The sequence below is a fragment of the Chaetura pelagica genome, unplaced genomic scaffold (assembly GCF_000747805.2).
Source record: "Chaetura pelagica isolate M959 unplaced genomic scaffold, ChaPel_1.0 scaffold21, whole genome shotgun sequence".
Classification (NCBI taxonomy): domain Eukaryota; kingdom Metazoa; phylum Chordata; class Aves; order Apodiformes; family Apodidae; genus Chaetura; species Chaetura pelagica.
Window position 1 is genome coordinate 289,695 of NW_009952251.1, and position 20,813 is coordinate 310,507.

Below are 20,813 nucleotides of genomic sequence, written 5' to 3' on the forward strand. Positions count from 1 at the left end.
GGGAGGAGCGGTGTGTGCGGGAGGAGGAGCGGGGGGTGCGGGAGCAGCGGTGTGTGCGGGAAGAGGAGCGGTGTGTGCGGGAGCAGCGGTGTGTGCGGGAGCAGCGGTGTGTGCGGGAAGAGGAGCGGTGTGTGCGGGAAGAGCAGCGGTGTGTGCGGGAAGAGGAGCGGTGTGTGCGGGAAGAGGAGCGCGGCGCCGCTCCCGGCTCTGGGCACTCCTCTCCCGGGTGCCTGCTGGAGACGCGTGTGTGTACCTGCTCCTGCGAGTTGGCAGTAGGGCCCTAGGCCTGTGATCACCAGATGTGCGCCGAGCTGTCCTGGGATGACCTGGGAAATAGGAGAAGTGCTTTGCAGTGCCTGCCTCCCAATACACTGCAGCTGCAAGAGCAGGAAGGGTTAACCATGGCTGGGCTGAGCCTGGGTGCTGCCTGCCTTGGAATGGAAGGGAGCAGGTGATTTTCCAGCCCTCTCTAGGTGTGTTTGCTTTATCAGCATGAATTCATAGTCCTGGCTTGCTAAAGTTGCAGAGAGCACGAGTTTCTTATGTGAGCATTGGGTTGAATTTCGCAGCCTGTGCCATGTAAATAATCATAGCCATACCTTCTCGTTTTAAAAAATAATAAGGAAATAAGTCTGTGAATGGGGCACCTAGTGAGACCAAATCTATGTGCAGAGCACTTGCAGACAGGGATCTTCTTCTCTGTCTTTTCTATAAGAACGACAAATGTTTCTCCCTGTAATTTCTTTCCCAGCCTCCTGTGGTAACTTCCTTGGCCATCTGAGATTAGGCTCTTCCTCCAATTAGGGACGTGATGTGTTTTGTCACTGCTTGACAACATCTGCGATGTGAAGACAAAACCAGGCGGCCAATCTGGAGAAGGCCAAAGAAAGTGGGGAAAAAAACCTTTGTTGATGCCAGAAATAACAGTAATAGTAGTGTGCATACAGAATTCATATTGTGATCCAGGCAGCCTGATTAATTAAGAGGGAAGAAAAAAGCACTTGAATATGTGGGCTCAGCAAACAACAGGCTGTGCTCCCCCACCAGAAGCACACCCTACATCCAGAGGCGGCCCTGGGACCTCCTGTTACTCCGTGCTGTGCTCTTAAAAGCATGTGTGTTTCTTTTTATGCATCTGCATGCCTCCCACCTAGCAACCCTGTTCTGTGTCTCCTCCCCAGGGGCAACCCTCCTGCCAGGGACCGAGCCCACAGTGGACACGGTGTCAGTGCAGCCCATCCCAGCCTACTGGTATTACGTTATTGCCGCCGGAGGTGCTGTTGTGGTGCTGGTCTCCGTCGCGCTGGCCCTTGTGCTCCACTACCACCGGTTCCGCTATGCGGCCAAGAAGAGCGATCACTCCATCACCTACAAAACCTCCCACTATGCCAACGGGGCCCCCGTGGCCGTGGAGCCCACCCTAACCATAAAACTAGAGCAAGACCCCAGCTCACGCTGCTGAGAGACGAACAGGAATGAGAGAGCAAACAAAACAGACATACAGACAGAAACTAAGACTTCAAATATGTTGCCTCAGTTTTGCACTTTTTTCCTTACCTAGCATACATGTGAACTCTTAGACATCTCTGTCCCTTCTCCGTCCCCCCAGCCTTCCCTGAATCTTTTACTCTAAACTAATGCTGCATCTTGGACCGCCAGAAGAGACACCGTCCCTTCACTTCAGAAGTGAACACTCCCTTTTGATTACTTTTTGAGGACTCTTGGGGTGTCAGATGGGGGTTTTTGTTTTGTTTTGATGTGTTTGTTTGTTTGGGGAGTATTTTTTTTGTTGTGGGTAAGCTTGTTTGGTTTGTTTTTTTCTCCTCCCGGTAGGCAACCTGCAAGGAAACTTGATGGAGAGCCTGGAAGCTTGTGTGTGTGTGTGCAGCTCGTGCACGTGTGTGCAAGTGTGCACGGGAATGTGTGTGTCTGACTGACTGAATGTATATTTAGAAACAGCCCTTTTTAATTTGCTTGTTGTTGCTTCTACTTGCACAGGGAATGCTTTGTTTTTTATTTTTTTTTTAATCCTCCCCCTTCCCACCTCCCCTCTGGAAGGTCTGGGACATGTTATGGTAAATACCCTGATTTGTTTACTTGGGGAAGAAAGCGATGCTTTTCTGTTGCCTTATCTAGCTTTGGCTGGGTTTCTTGTTTGATAGTGTTCATGTCTTGGGTGCAAAATGAGAAGAGGCCAGGCTGGACAGTAGGAACGTCCACCTCAGATGGCTAGAAAAATTCAGAAATGTTCATAGACATCCAAAAAGAAGATCTCTCCATCTTATTCTTTCTGCAGCCAACATGATAACACAGCCATTGTTTGGAAAGGGGGGGGGTAACCTTCCTCTTCCCCCACCCACAAGTGAATCTATTTAAAGTTGCCTTATATCAGAGACACTCATAATGAATGTTTTGTTTGTATCTGTTAAAGCCAGCCTTAGGGTAACACATAGACTTCAGCAGGTCTAAGGTGGATGCTAAATACTGTAGTTTCTTGAGAATTGAAGGTTTATTTATTTTGTAAGTATCCTCGATCTAGGTGCTGATGGTTTTGCTTTTACACGGGGAAGGGGTAGAGGGCTGCTCCTTGTCTTTCTGCTAGAAACGGTCAAGGGACAAGTACAACTCCCATTTCTGGGTTTTCAGTTTGTTTTTTTTTCCTCTGCCCAATTCATAGCTGCTGAATCATAAAAATTGCCAGTTGACTTTCTAGAATGTCAATTAGTTTTGCATTTGCTAATGTTCTGCTTCTTAAAGCATCAGTAACATCTAGTAAGCAAAGACTAGCAGGCACGCTTGGGGGCCCAGCTATTGCTGCTGCTTTAACTGGGGAGGTGAGATGGAGCCTCCAACATGCCTCTGACTGTGGAATGGCCTAGCCTATTGTATTGGAAATGCCTTATATAGATTACTGAATGATGACATGTGACAGTAGATTGAATTGTTAATTCTAACCTGTTTGCAGGCAAAAAAAGTACCTCCAGTGAGCAAGGTTCTCCATCTTGTGTTCATTTGTGATGAGTGACCAGATTCCCTCCCTCCTCCTAAACTTGCTAGTGCTCCCCACCCCTCCTTTGCCCCTGAATATTGCATAATATGAATCGAGGTGAGCAGCCCTGTTGACTTCCCTGCAGTTTTGAACCTGCTTTTGGTCTGGGGAAAAAGTGAAAACAAACAGTGCTGTGCAACCATAGTTTTGGCCCCTATTACAGTGAAGCCTTCTCCCCAGGGAATGTCTGTCTATAGGGGTGTCACTCTCCCCTCCCTCTCTTTCTGCCTTTATTCATGCAGCTTGTTCAAGTTCCTCATGTTGTTTACTCAACAGATTTCAGTGGGACCCCCCTCAGCTGCAGCAACAAGTCCCTAAAACAAGCAGGGAGCACAGAAAAATCTAGGGTGATTTCACATGGCGAGCACATTAGGGGTGGTGTGTTCTTGGGGCAGCATCCCCTGGGGCCTGGTTCCCATGAGCTCTTGGAGGGCAGCAGGGACTTGCCTGTCCCAGCAGATATGTGAAGGATCTGGGGGAGCTGCTGTCACCTTGCATGTGGTGCTGCCCAGAGGTCCCTGAAGAGGGGCTTCCAGGGCCAGGGGGCTTTATTGGTGAGCCTCGTCATTACACAGCACTGATGTTGCAGTGCATATGGTTTGAGATGTGAAATCCCACTCCCCCTCAGCCAGCTGAAAATTAAAATAGATGTGGAATATTGGCATGTGCTTGCTGCATTTTCAGGTCAGCCCAAGCCATGTTAGTAGGTGATACCATCACTTTTCCAAAGTCAGTTCAAGCTCCGTAGGTCAGAAGATCCCCTTGCTTTGACCAGTTCCACCCCCGTGGACTTTAGCAAGTGCACTTTGGTATGTCAGAGAGGAGAATGTGGCACCCTGTCTTTCAAACCAAAATCACCAAAGACAAGACTGAAGGTCACTTAGAGGTTTTTATTCCCAGTTCTCCCCACTCCTTGAGCCCTAACATCCCCAGCATTGCCCAGTTGCCTGTGTGTGAAAAATATCTTGTGGAAATTTGGAATTCTTTGAAGATGTATTGTGTGGAATGTAATAAAATGATGATATTTTTATACAAATATCTGGGGTTTTTCTTCCTTCTGTCTTTGCTAACAAGAACACTTGGGTGGTTTAAGCGAAGTGATGTTCCAGAACTCCCAAGTTTCCTTTTAGAGCATTAGGACTATATCCTTTAGGAAAGTGGAGCCCTGGCTCCTGCTGCATGCAGACCCCCAGCTAACCCCCAGCTCCTGGCAGCACAGCTGGTGTGCACACCCTGCCGTGCTGCACTCAGGATTGGGCCACTAATAGAGGCTTTTAGATCCATTACATTTGTACCAGTCTGTAGTGGGAGTTTTGGGCGGCTGGACTGACACTCAGGATTGTTTGGGGATTTTGCAAACGTTGCTTAAGTGCTAAATTGCTCAATGTGATTATGCACAATTTCTCTGTCTGGGGCCCCTAGAGACAGGACATCCGACTTCCCAGTGCCCTGGGGACTGGCTCGGCTGCCAGCTCAGTTGAGCTGCCTGCTCCATCCCTGAGGACAAGACAAGCTGGGTAAGCCATTACCAAAATTAATAATGAAAATGGCCAGTGTCTTCTTCTCCTGTAAAATCTTTGTTGGACCTCTGCAGCTCCGACTGCACATGAGAGCTGTGCAGGAGTCGCTCGGGCACTGCAGCACCAAGGGTTTGGAGAGGTGTGTGTCCCCTGCCCTCCACCACCCAAGTCCTCCCAGCTTGTTATAGGGACCTTTGCTCAGTATTTGTCCTTCCCATCTTCTTCAGGTTCTCCTTTTGCCCCTTTAGAGGAGTCAGCAGGATTACATTTTATGTGAAGTATATTTTGCTGACAGTTTTAGAGGTTTTTTGTTCCCTCCTGCATTTATTTTCCTTCTATCATACTCTTTACCCTGGCATACAGCTCATCTTTGCAATGAAACTTCCTGGCTTTTCTAGGAATTCAGGCCATCAACAAAAAAATAATTTAAATGTGATCCCTTGCTTTGGCTGTTCAAACACAAGCAAAGCTGAGGACTCGTGCTGCTTTTTTTTTTTTTTTCTCTAATTGTACAGCAAACCCCATACACTTGTAATTTGCATTTTGTACACTTCAGTGACTGCCCAAGCAAAATTCAAAACAAATATGCACATGAGAAAAACAGGGAGGGAAAGACTGGCTGATGGCTTCCCAACGAGAAAGAAAAACAATTCTGTTAAGTAAACAGAAGAAAAGGGAGGAATAGTTCAGGGTTTAATTGCTCCATATGTGCACCGCAGCCAGATTGACCAGAGAGTTGGGTGCTGCTCATGCTCCAGCACATCATAAGGAAGAAGCAGCTAAAATTAGCATGCTTTGTTTAAAAAACGTAAATACAACTTAGTGTGATTTTGATGCAATCTCCTCTGCAGGTTCATTCAGGTGTTTAAGAGGGTAGACTTTTTGGGGTAGAGGTAGGGGCTCCATATTTGTGTGAGTGGCATTAGCGGTGGAAGCCTGATGTCTCCTGTGTGCCTCATGGAGGGTCTGAACATGGCTCTTCCAGCTGTAGGTGGAATGATGGTGTTGGTCTTTTTGTCTCTGTGGTTGCCGCCATGTTGTGGTGAAAGCAGTTCCATGGGTGGGAGAGAGCCCACAGGCACTCTGCAAGCACTGGGGCAAAGCCAGTGACAAATGGAGGGGCGTGCAAGGGGGAGCGGTGGCCTGGTAAAGCAAAAGGGTGCCATGGGAAGGGCTGTGCTGTGCCTTCCCAGGCAATGTCAGTGTGCCCGAGATGGATGATGGCTCAGGAGCAGGCTGCAGAGCATGGTGCTTGTCCACCCAGCCTGGAGACTGGACACACAGCCAGGCCAGCCTGCTGCTGGGGCAAGCACCTGCAAGATGCCACTTGGCACAGGGAACCCAGAGCTGCCTGCCGTGGGCTGTCAGGGCGAGGTTGGCTTTTTCCTGGGCAGGGTTGAAAGTTGTCTACTGGTGAATGCAAGGGAATGAAAGGGAAGAAACTGAATTGTGTATGGGGCTGTGTTGGGTTTTTTGCCCCTCTAGAAACCCTTAAAAACCTGCTGAGATGATCGGGGCCAGCCCCAGCTTACCCCATGTCAGGGCAGCAGAGCTTGGCATGCAGACAGCAAGCGAGGGCCCCGAGGCGAGCTTGGACAGCCTCTTGGCTTTCTGCCACAGCTCTTCCATCAGTGGCTTTGGCGGCTCTCGGCAGCGATTGCAGGCATGACTGCCAGTTTGAGGAATAGTGTCGTTAGCCCTCGCTGCTGTAAAAACAAACAGCAACAACAGGGAGGGTGGTAAACATATAAAGATGCTGTAGAGCTGCCGGCTTCTCCTCCAGCTCCAAGCCCTTGCGTGGCAGTGGTGGGTTGGCAGCACTGCCCTTGGACAGAGGACCTGCTTAATTTGGGACTGGTGAGCTCCAGCATGGATCACTGAACCCAAATGGTGGCTTCTTACCTGGGTAGTCCAGAGGTAAGGGAGAGGAAAACCATGGTGTATAATGTCACTGTAATTCTGTACGCATGCATGTCACTGTCACCATTTCCCTGGCCTTGTGCTGGTGATGATGAGAGGTGCAAGAGCAGGACATGCCAGGGAGGTGCCATGCGTGTGGTGAGGGCAGGGTGCCCTGCATTGTAGGGCAGTGCCTGGGCTGGAAAATAGCTGCTTGCTGATGTTTACGTTGGGACTAAGCACCCAGCCAGGCCCCTGAACACTTTTGGTGGGGCCTTCACCTGCCCAGCCATACTTCCGCAGTGTGTAGGAAGCTCAAGAAGCTCCTGGGTGCTCCCTGGTTTGAGGATGATATTATGGGGTGCCCTGTGCACTAGGGCAGCTCCAAGGCAATCTGAGGGTTTGTGTACTGTGGCAGGTGGCTGGGTGGGGGAGAAGCTGCTTGTTAGCTTTCTTTAAAGCTCAGCTGTAGCCAAAGCACTGTTTTAATTTGAAATTTGGCAGGGATCTAGCCCTTTTGTAAACTAAAATCATTCTGTGTTTCTGGAGGAGTAGGGAAGAGGGAAGTGAGGTGGATTTTCGGCTGGAAATAGAGTGGTGGGGGATTCAGAGGGAGTGTTGCTGCCTGTAGCCTGTGCTGCTGCTTTGAGCACCCTTCACCAAGGGTAGGAAGTGCCACCCCCAGCCCCGGGCTCCCGCCAGAGGAGCGGCGCTGTGCCAGGGCACGGCCACAGCGGCTGCTTTGCTACGTCAAAACAAAATGATGTGTGTTGGAGTCACACTATTGCTATGGAGAGAAAAGGGCTGGGAATGAGCAAAGGGAGAGAAAAGAGGATCAGAGCAGAGCTGCAGCTCTGCCTCCCTCTGCCAAAGCTGGGGAGTCATGATTTCTGACCCTGTTTCCCTGGGCTTTGCTGGGTTTAATGGCTCAGGCCCCTGTGGGCTCTGACAGCAGAGCAGCTGCGCACCTCTGATGCTCCCATTGCCAGGCAGGATGGTGCCGGCTGAGGTGGCTCTTGTGGCAGCAGGAGTGAGGGGTGAGCATTTGCTAATTTCAGGGAAGAGAGCAGCACACAGTTGTTGCCATGCCATGGAAAGAACCAGAGGGCAGCTGGCTACCCTTCTTTCATACCAGGAGGCACAGCCACTGATGTTAGCAGGGAGCAAAAGACCACAGGAAGCAGAGCTCACAAACCATCACCACCTGGTGCATCCCCGGTTAGCTCCGGAGCCCTTGGACCCCTGCAGGAAGTAGAGAGCAGGAGCCCAAGGATGACATGAGTGCATCCCCCCGAGCTCTCCAGACCAGGGACCCCTGCACCAGATAGGCTGGAGGCAGGTAAGAAAAAGGGCTGGAAATTGCTGCAAGTTTGATATATCATTTGGGAAAGGCACCTCCTGCTGAGAAGCTCATTTTGTTCACCTCAAAAGAGCCCAAGAGGTGCTATGGCCACTGGCTGCAGAGAGATATGTAGGGATAGACAGAGCTCTACCCTGGGTCTGAGGGACCTGACAGGAAGCAGCAGATTTGAACCAGAAAAAGTTAGCCTAGGAAGAAGCAGCAATTTCTTTCTCAATTATGATCATTTGTCTTGGAGGAATGCGTCTAGACTTCAGCAATTGGGACTGGGTGTCCTCTCCAAAGTGATAGCTCTTGTCTTGGTGCAAAGGTCTCTGCCTGAGGCGGTGGGCACTGCTGGAAAGCCTGTGCAGGCAGGCTGGCATTGAACATGCATGATGCTGGGAAGTATGGTGCACTGACCTCAGCTTTGCAGAGGTGACCTGCCTTGGGCAGGTTTGGAGAGCTTTCCTTTAAGAGGCATGTGTATGTCCATGGTGGGACACCAAGGAACCTCATCTGCTCTTGTGCCTCCCCTGTCCTACTCAGCAAAGAATGCCAAGCACGTCACCCTCCCAGTAACCCCCTCCCTGTCCCAATCCCTCCTTGCCCCTGCTACTATTTTAAAACCGATATACATTAAAGCCCCCTAATCTCTGCAAATACTAATTCTCTCCTGCTCTTTCTCCATGTGAGTTCATATGAACATGGTACTTAAGTTGCTCCTTGTCTTTGATCAGAATCTCATCTTTCTTTCTTCAGGTCCCATCAGTTAGCCTAGTAGCTGGCAGTGCTCTCAGATCCAACAGATAACAGCCTGTTCTGGGCATCCGGCCGTTCCAGCAGTGTCGTTATCATCATCTTTTCAGCATGACCGGCTAGGTGCTCACAGCCATCACTCAGCACACACACTTTTAAAAGTGCCTTTCACTCCAGAGAAAGTGCTCCTCCTCTTTTAGCCCGGACTTTCTTGCCTACTCTTCTCCAGTATATTTTTTTCCTTTTAAAATGCAAAGTCAATTATGCCTGAAGGCTGCCCTCTAAGGAAGCAGCTCTCCATAGCACAGGGCGATGCACATTTCTTGCATTCTGCCCAGCAGCTTGCAGGGCTTTTCTGGGGACCATGTTCCAAGGGGGTCACTTTCCATGGCCTGTTCCACTTGTGACAATATTGGTGAGATTTGTCACAAGGGAAACTAACTGATGACAAACAGCAGGCTAGTTTCTATGACAGGAAATCATCTCCACTAGGAACTGAACTGAGACCACCAGCTTCAGTTCCCACAGACAGAGCTGATTTTGTTAATGACTCAAGAAACCCCAGCATGGAAAAATAAATGCCGAGTTGTATTTTTCCAAAGCCAGTGTAGAGCCCTGTGTGACAACATACAATCTGATAGCAATGAAATGGCATGCAGGGAACAGAAGAATGAGGGCCTACCACAGGCCTGAGGAGGAAGGAGAATGAGCAAGGAGGAGGATATAATTTAAGCAGGATTTGGAGTCATATTAGCATGGGGAATTGGGAAAATTGCTAGAAGAGTAAATGTATTTTGGGCTGGATTTTTTTGTATAAATGTTCTCTCTTTTCAAGTTTTCCCAGTGCGCCTTCCTTTCAGGCTGAAAGAACTAGTGCTCTTTTGAAAATGTTGATTAACCAATACTTTGTTTTTTCTGCCTTTTCCCTCAAGGCTGCCATGGGAAGCTTGTTCCCACACAAAATTTAGAGCAGCTACAATATGGAAAGGCAAAATACTTCTGATGGCTTTTCCCTGCATGTGAGCTTCTTGGATAGACCATAGTCCAATTCCACCTTTGCCATACTCAAAGAACTTGCAGTTTCCGTGGGGTTTTGTGGGTGACACAAAATGCAAATTTAACTTCTTGTCTTCTGATGGAGGACTAGCAAAGCAGGTATCTCCACGTGTGTACTGCTTTGCAAGCTCTTTTTCCACATGTTCAGCTCTAAATGCTTGCAAGGGGCCCTCAGGCAGGTCTCCGAGCCCTAAGATGTTGCCATCTGGGCCTGTCAGTTCTGGAAGTATTGAGATATCATGTGAACGCACTGCTGAAGTGAGGCTTTACAGAAGATGGTGTGCACCTGTGTTTCTTCAACAAGCTACCAGCAGTCTCAAGTCAGCTTAATTACCTGGCTCACTAGATGCAGAGCTTGTTGATAGGAGGGGCAAGTGTTGGGTTTTGTGTGTTCCTACTGCCAGCTTCACTTAAAAATTCAAAGAAATCCCTTAATCCTTTGAGTGTGGAGGGCAAAAGACAGTTCCACCCAAAAAATGGATATTTGGGAAGGTTTTGCTAGTACCAACTTGGAGGATCACTACAGTCAGGTGTACGGTGGCATTGAGGCAGGGTGGCATTCAGCACAGCTCTGGATGTGAACTTGAAACATCACTGGCAGGGCTTGCCTGATACCATTGCCTGTGATACCAAAAAAACAGATTTGACAACTCAGGAGGCCTTTTTAAGTCCTAAATATCTATGTACGTGTGCACAAATATTCTTTTATAGGGTTTTAAAATAATTTCTTTGCACGTTGCTCTTTAGGCACAAGTTACATTATTTGGTTATGGTAATTTATGAGTAACCTCTTTAAATTCTTCTTGCTATGTTTGCACAGGACATGAAGTAGTCTGGGTTTTCAAACACAACTACTTCAAGGGTGTAACTTCTACTGCTTTCTAGTAGTCCTTAATTTTTGGCATTGCTGATAATTTTGAGGTGCTTCCTCAGTTGAGCAGCCCCACTTACAGTCAGCTTTGAAAAATCTAAGCAGTTCAAAATGAGAGAGTATTTTCTTTTGGAAAACTGAAAAGGAACCATGGTAACTCTACCTGGAGATAATGATAGGAAGACTGCACAGGAAAATAACTTACTTCTGCTCAGATTACAGCCTGTGCATTTGGTTACTACTGCTTGATCTGTGCTGACTAATAAAAAGCAATGTCACCACTAAAAGGAATTAGGATCAGAGAAATGTTAACATAAATGCCTAAGTATGGACACCCATTTGCTGCTCTCCCCATTTCAACTAGCTTTTGCATTAAAACATACAATGATGATACATGACTTCCTCAAATTACTATGAATTTACCTGAAACCCAAAGAGAACCTGAATCATTGAAGCTCTGTGTCCAGTAAGATTCATGGAAAAAGATGAAAAGTAGAGTCTGCTAAATGGGTCTAGCATTAATGGCAAGTAATGACAGGCACTAAGATCCTATTCAAAGTCACGGGGATAATACCCATGAGCATGTTAATAGTGAATTATGGCCATTATACAGGCACCAATGGCAATATTTAAGTGCTATTCAAGTTATCTGGTTTCTTTGCTTTTTACTCACTCTCGTTTCTTCTTAAAAGCTAGCCTTTTGGTGGTCATGAAATGTGATGTAGTGGGAAAACCTTGTTCTCTTGAGTGTGGAGTAGTCTTTATTGACTGGCCAAAGGAAGAAGAGTTCTTCCTCCTTCCGTGATGAAGAGCCGTGTAGTAGTTCAACTACTGCTTTCTTCTGGTCACTCTCTCACAATCCAGTGACCAGTGGCAATAATGCACCCAAAAGGCCTCTTTAAACAGTGTTTCCCATTTTTTTGTTCTAGTGAACTTCCCAAGAATGGAGGATGACTTTTCAATCTCTGAACAAGACTTTAAAGACAACGATGATCCAGGTTGGTACACAAATGCCGCACAGGCAGTTTATCTGGGGGGAGCTTGTGTTTCAGTATCAGATGCTCACAAACCTCAGCTTTAATGGGGGTTAGGGGCCAGACCATGCCTGAGAACGTACTCTCAAGTGGTGCTTCAGTGCTTGGACAAAGACATTAGTTTTCTTCTCTTGTTTTCCTTTCTCAACAGCCAGCAACCTTGCAAATTTAATGTATTGTATTTGTGTTAGGACAAGTGGAACTGATCTTTCAAGCATTAATTGCTGCTTGCATGGCATTTTGACTTGTAAATGGAGAAAATTAAGTCTGGGAGCTGTGACAGATTGTTTCTATAGTTTTGAACCCAGTGGCACTTGAAGGGCCAGAGATTCAGTGTATATAAAATGCCAGCATGGTTTTTACGTAGCCTGAGGTGTAGAAGTGAATTAGGGTACCTACCTTTCTTGGTAGTTCAGTGCTTCACATTACTTTGAGACCTGGGTTAATGAGTCCTGCTGATATATACCCATAGGAGGGCTTATACTCCTGTAAAGCCATCACAACTTCAAGAGAGAAATACAAAAAGGTGAGAGGAAAGAAAAATGATCCCTGGATAATAAGTGCCCATTCCACTGCAGATTACTTTGGATCGGATAGGAACGACACATTGTTCTCTACTAACTCTCCAGGAACCCCAAAGCTGGACAAAGAAAAAAGCTGGCTCTACACCCTGGATCCCATCCTGGTTACCATCATAGCAATGAGCTCCCTTGGCGTCCTCCTCGGGGCCATCTGTGCTGGTCTCCTTCTCTACTGCACCTGCTCCTATGCTGGGCTGTCCTCAAGGAGCTCCACCACGCTGGAGAACTACAACTTCGAGCTGTATGATGGCATCAAGCACAAGGTCAAGATGAACCACCAGAAGTGCTGCTCAGAGGCCTGACGGGTGCCCTGGGGATCACCCTCAGTGTTGCACCTAGTGAGGTGGGCTGGCGGGGGGTTACTTTTTTTGCTGTTTTCTATGGGAACTGAATGCCACTACAGGGAACAAAGGGCACGGGAGGAGTGAGGGGAGGCACTGCTCCTGCTGCCAGGTCCCACTGGTGGGTCGCCAGGACCCAGCAGGCATTCCCACAAACCAGACTGTGCCACGTGAGGGGGATGGGACCCTTGTTTGTTGGTTCATCTTCATTTTCTGCTGATGCGAGTGGCTGGGACATGGCAAAGGAGCCTGGTTTACCTTTGGGATGTGAGAAACTAAATGTTGATCATTATTTTCCACCTCCTTTCTCTGGTGAGTTGCTGACAAGGTTGAGGGATTCCTTCAGCCACCCTAGCTTTAGAAATAACACAAACACACACAGAGAGACCCTGTCAGTTTTAGACCCTGTCTAAATACCGTTTTGGTGTAGGAATTTGTGCACCTCGTGCTAAGTCCTGGAAGGTGTAGTTTCCAGTCCTGAAAAGGGAAGTATTCTGTTACCTGTGACTTTCCTTCTCCTGGTAGGGTGAAAGCATGGAATACCGGGTTTAGTGTCGGTGGTAACAGCAGTTCTTTCTAAAGTAATTAAGAAATAAAATAGAAAGGAAACTCTATGTGTAGAAGCACCTCCTTGAGAGAAGCTGAAGAGCCTTAAAGTGATTTGTGAATAAGAGCCATTTATTAAATCCAGAACTTGGATTGCAACAGCTGAGGCCTTCATCAGGAAGGCCTGACTCTCCTACACCTCTTGATCCTGCCCTTTTTATTTTATTTTTTAATATTATTTTTTTCTATAATGAGAAAACTGCAGAAAACAAAAGATAGAGCCTGTAAGGCTCCTGGTGTTTGGGCGATAGCTTTGGGAAGGGGCTTCACGTGGGGTTTGACTTGAGGCACAGCGCTTAGGCCTCTCCAAAGTGCCATGGAGGGAAAAGTGAAGAGGGAAGGAGGCTGGAGCCATGCCCACAGCCCCAGGAACCTGGCCGTGGCACCTGCTGACCCTCCTCACCTTCACAGTGCTCCCCTCCTCCCTGGAGCTGGTGGCCGTGAGCTGGCGCCGTCAGCACTGATGGACCAAACAGCTGCTGTCATGTCCCCTTCGGAGCAAAGCTGTGCTGCTCCTGACCAGCAGCAAAACCCCGAGGTTTTATTTATGAGCTGTGTTTTGGTTTACTTTGAACAAGTGCCTTAGAAGAAGTATTTTTTCCTCCATCTGATGATCAGTGCTGTATCAAAAAAAGAAGCGTTTCCTGGCAAAATGCTCTTCTTCACCACTCTCTACTGGGTAGAGCCTGGCTGAAGAAGTCTGGTTCCTTCTAATTTCAAGTGGTCTGGCTACATTGTCTGGCAGCTGATACCTTTCCACTTACCACTGTGCTGTGGGAGAGGAGTGTTATGAAAACAATTTCATGGAGAAAAACAGTTCAAATGCTGGGCTCCAAACCAATGCCTTCATTTCCAATTCAGTACAGACAGGCGTCCCCTATCAGCTTGCACATATATAAGCAAGAAACCTTTCCAGCATGTTGGATTTGCTTTTCCAGCAGCTCTTTGGAAATACCTGACACGTCCTGATTACACATTTTGCCTAGCAAAGAGTTTGGGTTGGGAATGGATTATTTTTTTTTCCCCTAACTAACTGCAGAGCACTGAAGGTGTGATGTGCTGTGAAGCTCAGTTTGCACAGCCCCTGCAAACACATCCTGCAGAAGGCCAGGTGTTCGGGGAGACAAGCAACATCTGGAGAGGAGTTGAGCACGGACAGTGCCACAGCTGCTCCTCAGTGCGGTGGGAATAGAAACATTTGTCTAGTGTTTCATGAAAAGCTCCATCAGACAGCAGGTTTTTAGGGGAAAAAAAGACAATAAAACATCCTTCTCCACTGTGAGAAAGATGCATGTGTTACTGGGGAAGCAGATACCATCATCTGTGTCATCAAAACATCCACAGTTCACACATGCAGACGCAGAGACGCGCGCACAAAGGCCTTCTTCATTTTTCTAATTCACACTGTGCGCCCAACAGAAACGGCAGTAAATGGGTCTCACATTCTCCTTTCGAATCATCTTATTTCTTTTGGCATTCTTCATGGATAAATTCCACAGGGGTGTTTTTTTGCTGTACAAAAGAAACAGAGGCAGTAAGAGGAAATGTACCAGACCGTTTCAAAGCTGGATTGCTGCTGCTCGATGATTTTATCCTCTTCAAATGACAGGTGAGGGGAAGGATGAATGGAAAAGGACCATACAATAGAAAAGTCGACTTAGGCAAACAATAGGTGAAAGTATATAATGTAAAAGGTGACATTATGGTGCCTAGTAGGCGTACAGAGAGAAGAGTTCGTATATACGTATATTCAGAAGTAGTGTGTTTGCACACGCACGTGAATTCTCTGTATGTATCGTGTACGTGACTTATTCCGTGGGACTGACTCGTGTTCATATATCTCTTGATCTGGGGCAGGAGAGTACTGCTGATCTTGGCACTAACCTGGTATGGGCCCAGCGAAGTGCCCGCCCTGCGTGTCCCGCTTTCCCCTTCCAGCCGGGGCAGTGCCCGTGCCGGGCAGGAGCAGGCCAACAATGCTGCAAAGCCAATACCTCACTTACCTCTGCTGGGTGCTTTACTGTTCTACAGAAAACTGTGCTTGATTGTACCTTCAACAGGGAAACAACAAAAAAAGTCATCTGTCTATTTAATTCATTGCATCCTCCTCTGCAAATAGATACGGTTTGCTGATTGCAATTCCCTCTGTGAAATTCAGAAAAGAAAAAAACAAAAAAACAAAAAAACATAAATTGGTGTTAATGCCATTGCTGAAATGGGCTATTGCACCCACACCTTTCCCATAGCAAGGACACTTTGCTACCAGGCAGGCTGTAGTGCTGGGTGATTTCATTTTGTGGGAAGGTGCTGGGGGTGAGCATAGAAATTAAACCATTATAAAATTATATGCAGAAATGGAACTTCTCCAGGGTTTGCAGTTCAAGGTATTTGACCATTGACTGGCTGAGCCAGGACTTACGGACTTAAAGAGCTTTTACTGTGATTCTCAGTGTAAAAAAAAAAAATAATTAAAAAAAATAGTTTGTGTTGTTCTAGCCACAAATTTTTTAGGCCTAGACATAAGAATTTAAATTAAAATCCGTAACCAGATTTAAGGCAGACACATATTTCATTCACTTTTTAATCAAATGGTGTTTATATGATTTGTATAAAAACCTTTTAAAATTACTATTTAATAAACATTATGGTAGAGATTACGTTTCAGTAGCTTTTCTATTTATGAAGGAGCAACAACAAGAAAAATGAACAGAGAGCAGACTGGCTATGGGCAGGGAGAAACCCCCAGGGTAACCAAGGCACAGCTGGAGGTGCACGGGGCCTTGTTCACAGCAAGTGGACACTCCCTTGCTGTGTGCTGCCCTCCCCCTGGGGAGCTCACCCCGGGTTGCCTGTCCCCCGGAGGTGATGTGGGGCTGTGATGGAAACCCTGGGCACACACGCTCAGGGACACAGGGAGCTGAACCTACAGCATGGAAACTCTTGTTCATGTATGGGCTCCCTGACAAACATGAGCCAATCCATCAAGCTCCAGACACCTCCGGAGCAAATGAAATGTTGTTGCTGTCTCCTTACCTCCAGCTCGGTGGCCCCCTCCCAAAGCACACATGTTAAAGAGGGTCTTTAAGTGATGAAGGGTGGCCGGCAGCTTAGATAAAGATGACAGTGTAGCCACAACCTTGACAGCTCTTCCCTCACCCAGGAATAAAGAACTGATGCACAGATTGATACCTGGGGGAGAGGCTGTCAGTGAGAGACGGCAGATAAGCGACTCCATCAGTGTCAGACCTGTCCTGCTGTAACATCCCCTGTAAATCACTGCGGTTAAAGAGGCGGCGCCGCCAAAGCCGGGAGCAGAAGCAGGTAATAGGAAACCGGGCACTGCAGCAGATGTGTGCACCTGTGGGGGTAAAAGCCTGGTAGCTGGGCTGCAGCTGCCACCCAGGCATGAGAGGGAGGCAGGCACCCACCCTGGAAAACTGAAATCTTTTGTTTTAGCAGGAGCTGAGCTTGCGTTTGGATGGGCTGCCCGGCAGCTGGCAGGGTGGGGTGGGAAAGAGGGGGTGCCAAACATGGGCAGGTGCCCACCACCAGTATGTGTGTACATATGTTCCCACATCATACCCACCACCAGATCCTTAATTTAGGGGTGGAGGGGTGCAAGGGCATCTGGCACAAGAATAATCAGTGGCTGAGCAGACTAATGAAATTAATGTCACCATTCCCAACCTGCTCCAAGATGGGGATCCAGCCGCTCCAGCATGTCCTCAAGAGCTGACTGCAGTCGTGCACACACCCTCGCTGTTGTTCATCCCTCCGTCTTTGAAATATTCCTTTGCTTTTGAGTTTAATGGGAAATTTTTTCAAATAATGACTTGCTCTCTGGACAGCTGGGGGCTTGGCAGTGAGGGGGAGCCATGGGGCTGAGCTAATGAGTGGATTCGTAATTAATTAATTGCAGGCAGGTGCAAGTAGAGCCTCCCGTGGTCTCTCTCTCTCCTCTGTCTCTGAAGAGCTCCTCTGTCTTCTGGAGCCTGATGCTATCAGCAGTTGTCCAAGGGGATTGAGCAAAACCTGGTGCTGGCTTTGTCACGGACAGTGACTTTGGCAGGCAGGGTGGAGGCTGGTGTTCACATCACCTCCTCATGGGGACTGTGGAGAAGCCTTCCCGTTGCAGCATGTTACTTTTACATCTCTGTATCTGACGGGCTCCCTGTGCTCAGACCATGACAACTGGCACCCATTAAGGCACCTTCTCTCCAGCAGGCAGCTCCCCACAGCCCCTCGCTGAGGAAGTCAGATTGGACTCTGTACTGTAGCTGCACAGGCATAGTTCACACCTCCCAACTTTACTGCCCCACCCCTCAAATGAGCCAAACTCACCCAAATGTGAGAGGTGAACTCCCGAGCATTGGCTTCTGGTGAACGGAGTGCGGGGGACCCCACTGCAGCCAGTGCCACCACTGCTGTCATGCAGCCTCCTCTCAGCCTTGCTTTGGCTGCTCCAGTGGGTGCTCAGCAGAGCCCTGTGGGTGTAAATATGGAGAGGACCCCAATTTTGGTCCATACATGATCACATTGCATTGAATTCAATAGATCCATATTGTCACTCGCACTGATCAGGTAGGATTAGGCTTTCCTATCAATGCCTGTTACACACAGCAACAGATTTAAGGCAACAAACTCACCATGACTAAAGCAGTTTAATAGGAAAATAACTAATCCTTAATGTGTTGAGAGGGAATAACTGCTCTCTAGGCTCCTGTATCATAACTCCATTGCACCACTAATATCTGAAATGGAAAGCACTGAATTAAACACTCAGCAACTCTACCCCCGCCTTGGCCTGGGTGCCAAAAATCAACGGAAGAAATACAGCCCTGCTTCCTTATGCTGCTGCAGTGGGTGGAGGGCTGCAGGATGAGCCAGCGTGGGCTGTTGGCTCAGGACTCTGCTGCAAAAGACTTTGCCAACATTTCCTCAGTTAAATGTTTACAAACCTGGAGGAAATGGCTGTCCCAGATGTTGCTGATGATTTCCTATCAGGTCCCTCCTGGCGTGGTGCAGAGGTGCTTTGTCACTCTTCAGATCAGCTGCCAATCTCATGCTTAATAACAGCCCTGACTGACTTCTTTACAAATACCATCAAAATTTCTAGCACTATTTTTGCCTTCCTGGTCTCTCGGGTTTATACAGAGACTAACTCTGGCTTCAAGCCCAGCTTTCCTTGCAGCCCTGGAAGCACAATCCTGAGCAGACTGGCCGTCATCCGAGGCACAGTTCAGCTCTCCCCTTGTCCCACCACCTCTCTGACAGGCTGTGCTGGACAACACAACAGAGCCAGCTGCCCCTCAGAAAGAGCTTCCCAGAGGTGTCCTGCTCCACAAGCAAAGGGGATGAGCTCTTCCAGCAGCCTTCAGGGACGGCTGCTGCCAAATGAATTTCAACCTCATATTTTAAGAAGACATATAATGTGCTTACCAGAGCTGGGGAGCCCTTTATACTGCAGCAATAATCCAGCACTCGGCCATGAAATCCTCAGCACAGTGTCACATCCATCCCTTTCAGCAGAGGAGTTTTATTAACTTAGGGTGTGAAAAGTTTCAGAGAGCAAAAAGTCTCTCTCTCCCTCCGAGAGAAATAAGGATGATTTAAGCAGTCTGAGTGTATTTGAGATGGAGAGAGAGTCCCTCAGCTGACACATCAGAGGGAAAAACTGTAAGCCAAGGCTGCATTTATTGAAGAAGGAAGCTGGGGCTGTGTAAAGCCAACCTTTTTAAGCACTCCACAAGAACATTTTAATAAAAAACACAACAAGCCCACAACAAATCACAGCTTGTAACAAAAAAAAAAAAAAAAAAAAAAAAAGTGAAAGGCAGGAGACTGTTTGCATCTTAAACAAAGGGAGAGAAAGGGATCAGCCCTGTCCTGCTGAGGAACAAGGCGTTAAATTCACAACTTCAAAACTACTTTCAAGTTCTATTCAGAAAATTGGATGCAGGAGTTTGGTGGTCATTAGCTAAAAAAAGTCAATTCCTGTCAAGTTTTGAAGAATCGTCTGAGCTTTAGGAAAAGTGAATTTCTACTCCCCTCCCCTGCCCTCCATTCCTGTACACAGAGCAAAGCCACCCCAAATACTGCCTGTGACATGCTGCAAATCATGCTGGGGAGCAAGGAGGGGGGCAGCCACCAACCCAGCCCCAGGAAGGCCTGCAGAGGCATTGAAGCTTAAAGAAAATGAAATTTATAGTTGGAGCATTAAAATATTAAAGGGCTTGAAAGAACAACCATGAATCTGATATTTTTTTGGGGGGGGGAGGGTAGGAAAGGCAAGTCTGTCATCAGGCAGAGACAAACGGCTGTGGAACTTGACAACTGATATAAATCTGGCAGGGAAGAAGAAATATAGCCCAATCAGACCCAAAAATGAAAAAAAAAAAAAAAAGGTGATGAAAATATTTTGGGGCATAAAAGACTGAAAAGGCAAGGGAAAGAGAAAGAAGATAAGGAGTTGAAAGCAGAGAAGTGATTATAAAAATAGCATCAGAAGTAGAGATGGAGGTAGAGGGGAGAAGTTATTGAAAATTACCAAAAGTGCCCTGATGGCACAAGTATTTTTGATATGTGGAGGGAGCCCCTTCACACAGCCCATGGCATCATACGGCATGCAGGAGCAAAACCTATTTCCAGAGGGAGACCAGCACTCCTTGGGAAAATCTACATGTGGCTCCCCATGAGCAGCAAAACCCTCTCCTCAGCTGAGTGTGGGGTCCTGTGAGATGTGGCTCTGGGCCGACCCCAGAGCTTCTCTGGGAACTATGGCCAGTTGCACAGCTCGGCCAGGCTGGAGATGCTCTGAGGTGCAACAGGCCATCAGGATGGCCCTGTCTGGCCCAAACCTTTCACCTCAGGTCACTGGAGACTCTCACCATGGGATGTACCTTGGTGGCAGCCATGTCCTACTGAGACTGTGACAAATGGAGTGGGATGAGGGATCAGCCCTGTGGCATTTCAGGGGCTGCTGCCACACTGTGTTGAGGAGATACTGCAACTCCAACCCCCAGCCACAACCACAACCCACCACAAGCTGGGAAACAGAGTGCAGTGAGGACCAGATTTATGAAATGCTGTCTGTAAGCCAGCCCTCCCTCCAAAACGCTAAACAAAAAACAACATTCAGATACATTTTGGAGGAAAACACGAAGCATCTGGTTCCCTTCGCTGGTGTACATAGCAAGAGAAAAGTTGGCAGTACATTTGATTACCATAGAAGAGAGAGCTATGCAGAAAAAAGCCACATTAGAGTAACATTGCCCAAAACAAAGTTAAATTTCTGCCTTGTTTTGAATGTGCTCATGGTGGAAATGTGAGCAAAGGTCAGCCCAAATTAATGAGAACTGCAAATGAATTGGCTGGGTTGGGACTGGCACCCTGCCACCACATCTTGCCCAGCAATTCTTTCTTGTTGATTTCTCTCTTTTGCTGGATGAGGAGAAATCCTACAAACACGTAAAAGAGCAGACCTGGCACTTCCTACAGGTGACATTTGTGGTTTTGACCAGGAGCCATGGGTTCACACACATCCATCCCCACTGCATCCCTCTCCTGCACCCAAGCAGGGTGGCCAGCCCAGCCCTCCACTGAAGGGGCTCCCCTCGTGCTGGGGGCCCTGCCAAAACCCCTCTGACCCTGCAGAGAGGCTGAGCCAAGCACTATGCTGGGGCCACCCATCCCTCGTGGCCTGGACAGGGATGGGGACAGGAATGAGGATGGGACAGGCAGGGGAGCTGAGCTGCTTCC

General features: G+C 47.8%; 1 protein-coding gene across 1 annotated transcript in view; it reads left to right on the forward strand.

Moving 5' to 3' along the window:
* The window catches only part of NRP2 (neuropilin 2), a 111,130-nt gene extending 98,514 nt beyond the window's left edge, over positions 1-12,616 (forward strand). The window contains exons 16-17 of the mRNA XM_010007372.1: positions 11,423-11,491; positions 12,106-12,616. Coding sequence (XP_010005674.1) covers positions 11,423-11,491; positions 12,106-12,410 — 374 coding nt within the window. The 3' untranslated portion in view covers positions 12,411-12,616. The remainder of the gene's footprint in view (positions 1-11,422; positions 11,492-12,105) is intronic.
* The last annotated feature ends 8,197 nt before the right edge of the window (positions 12,617-20,813 follow it).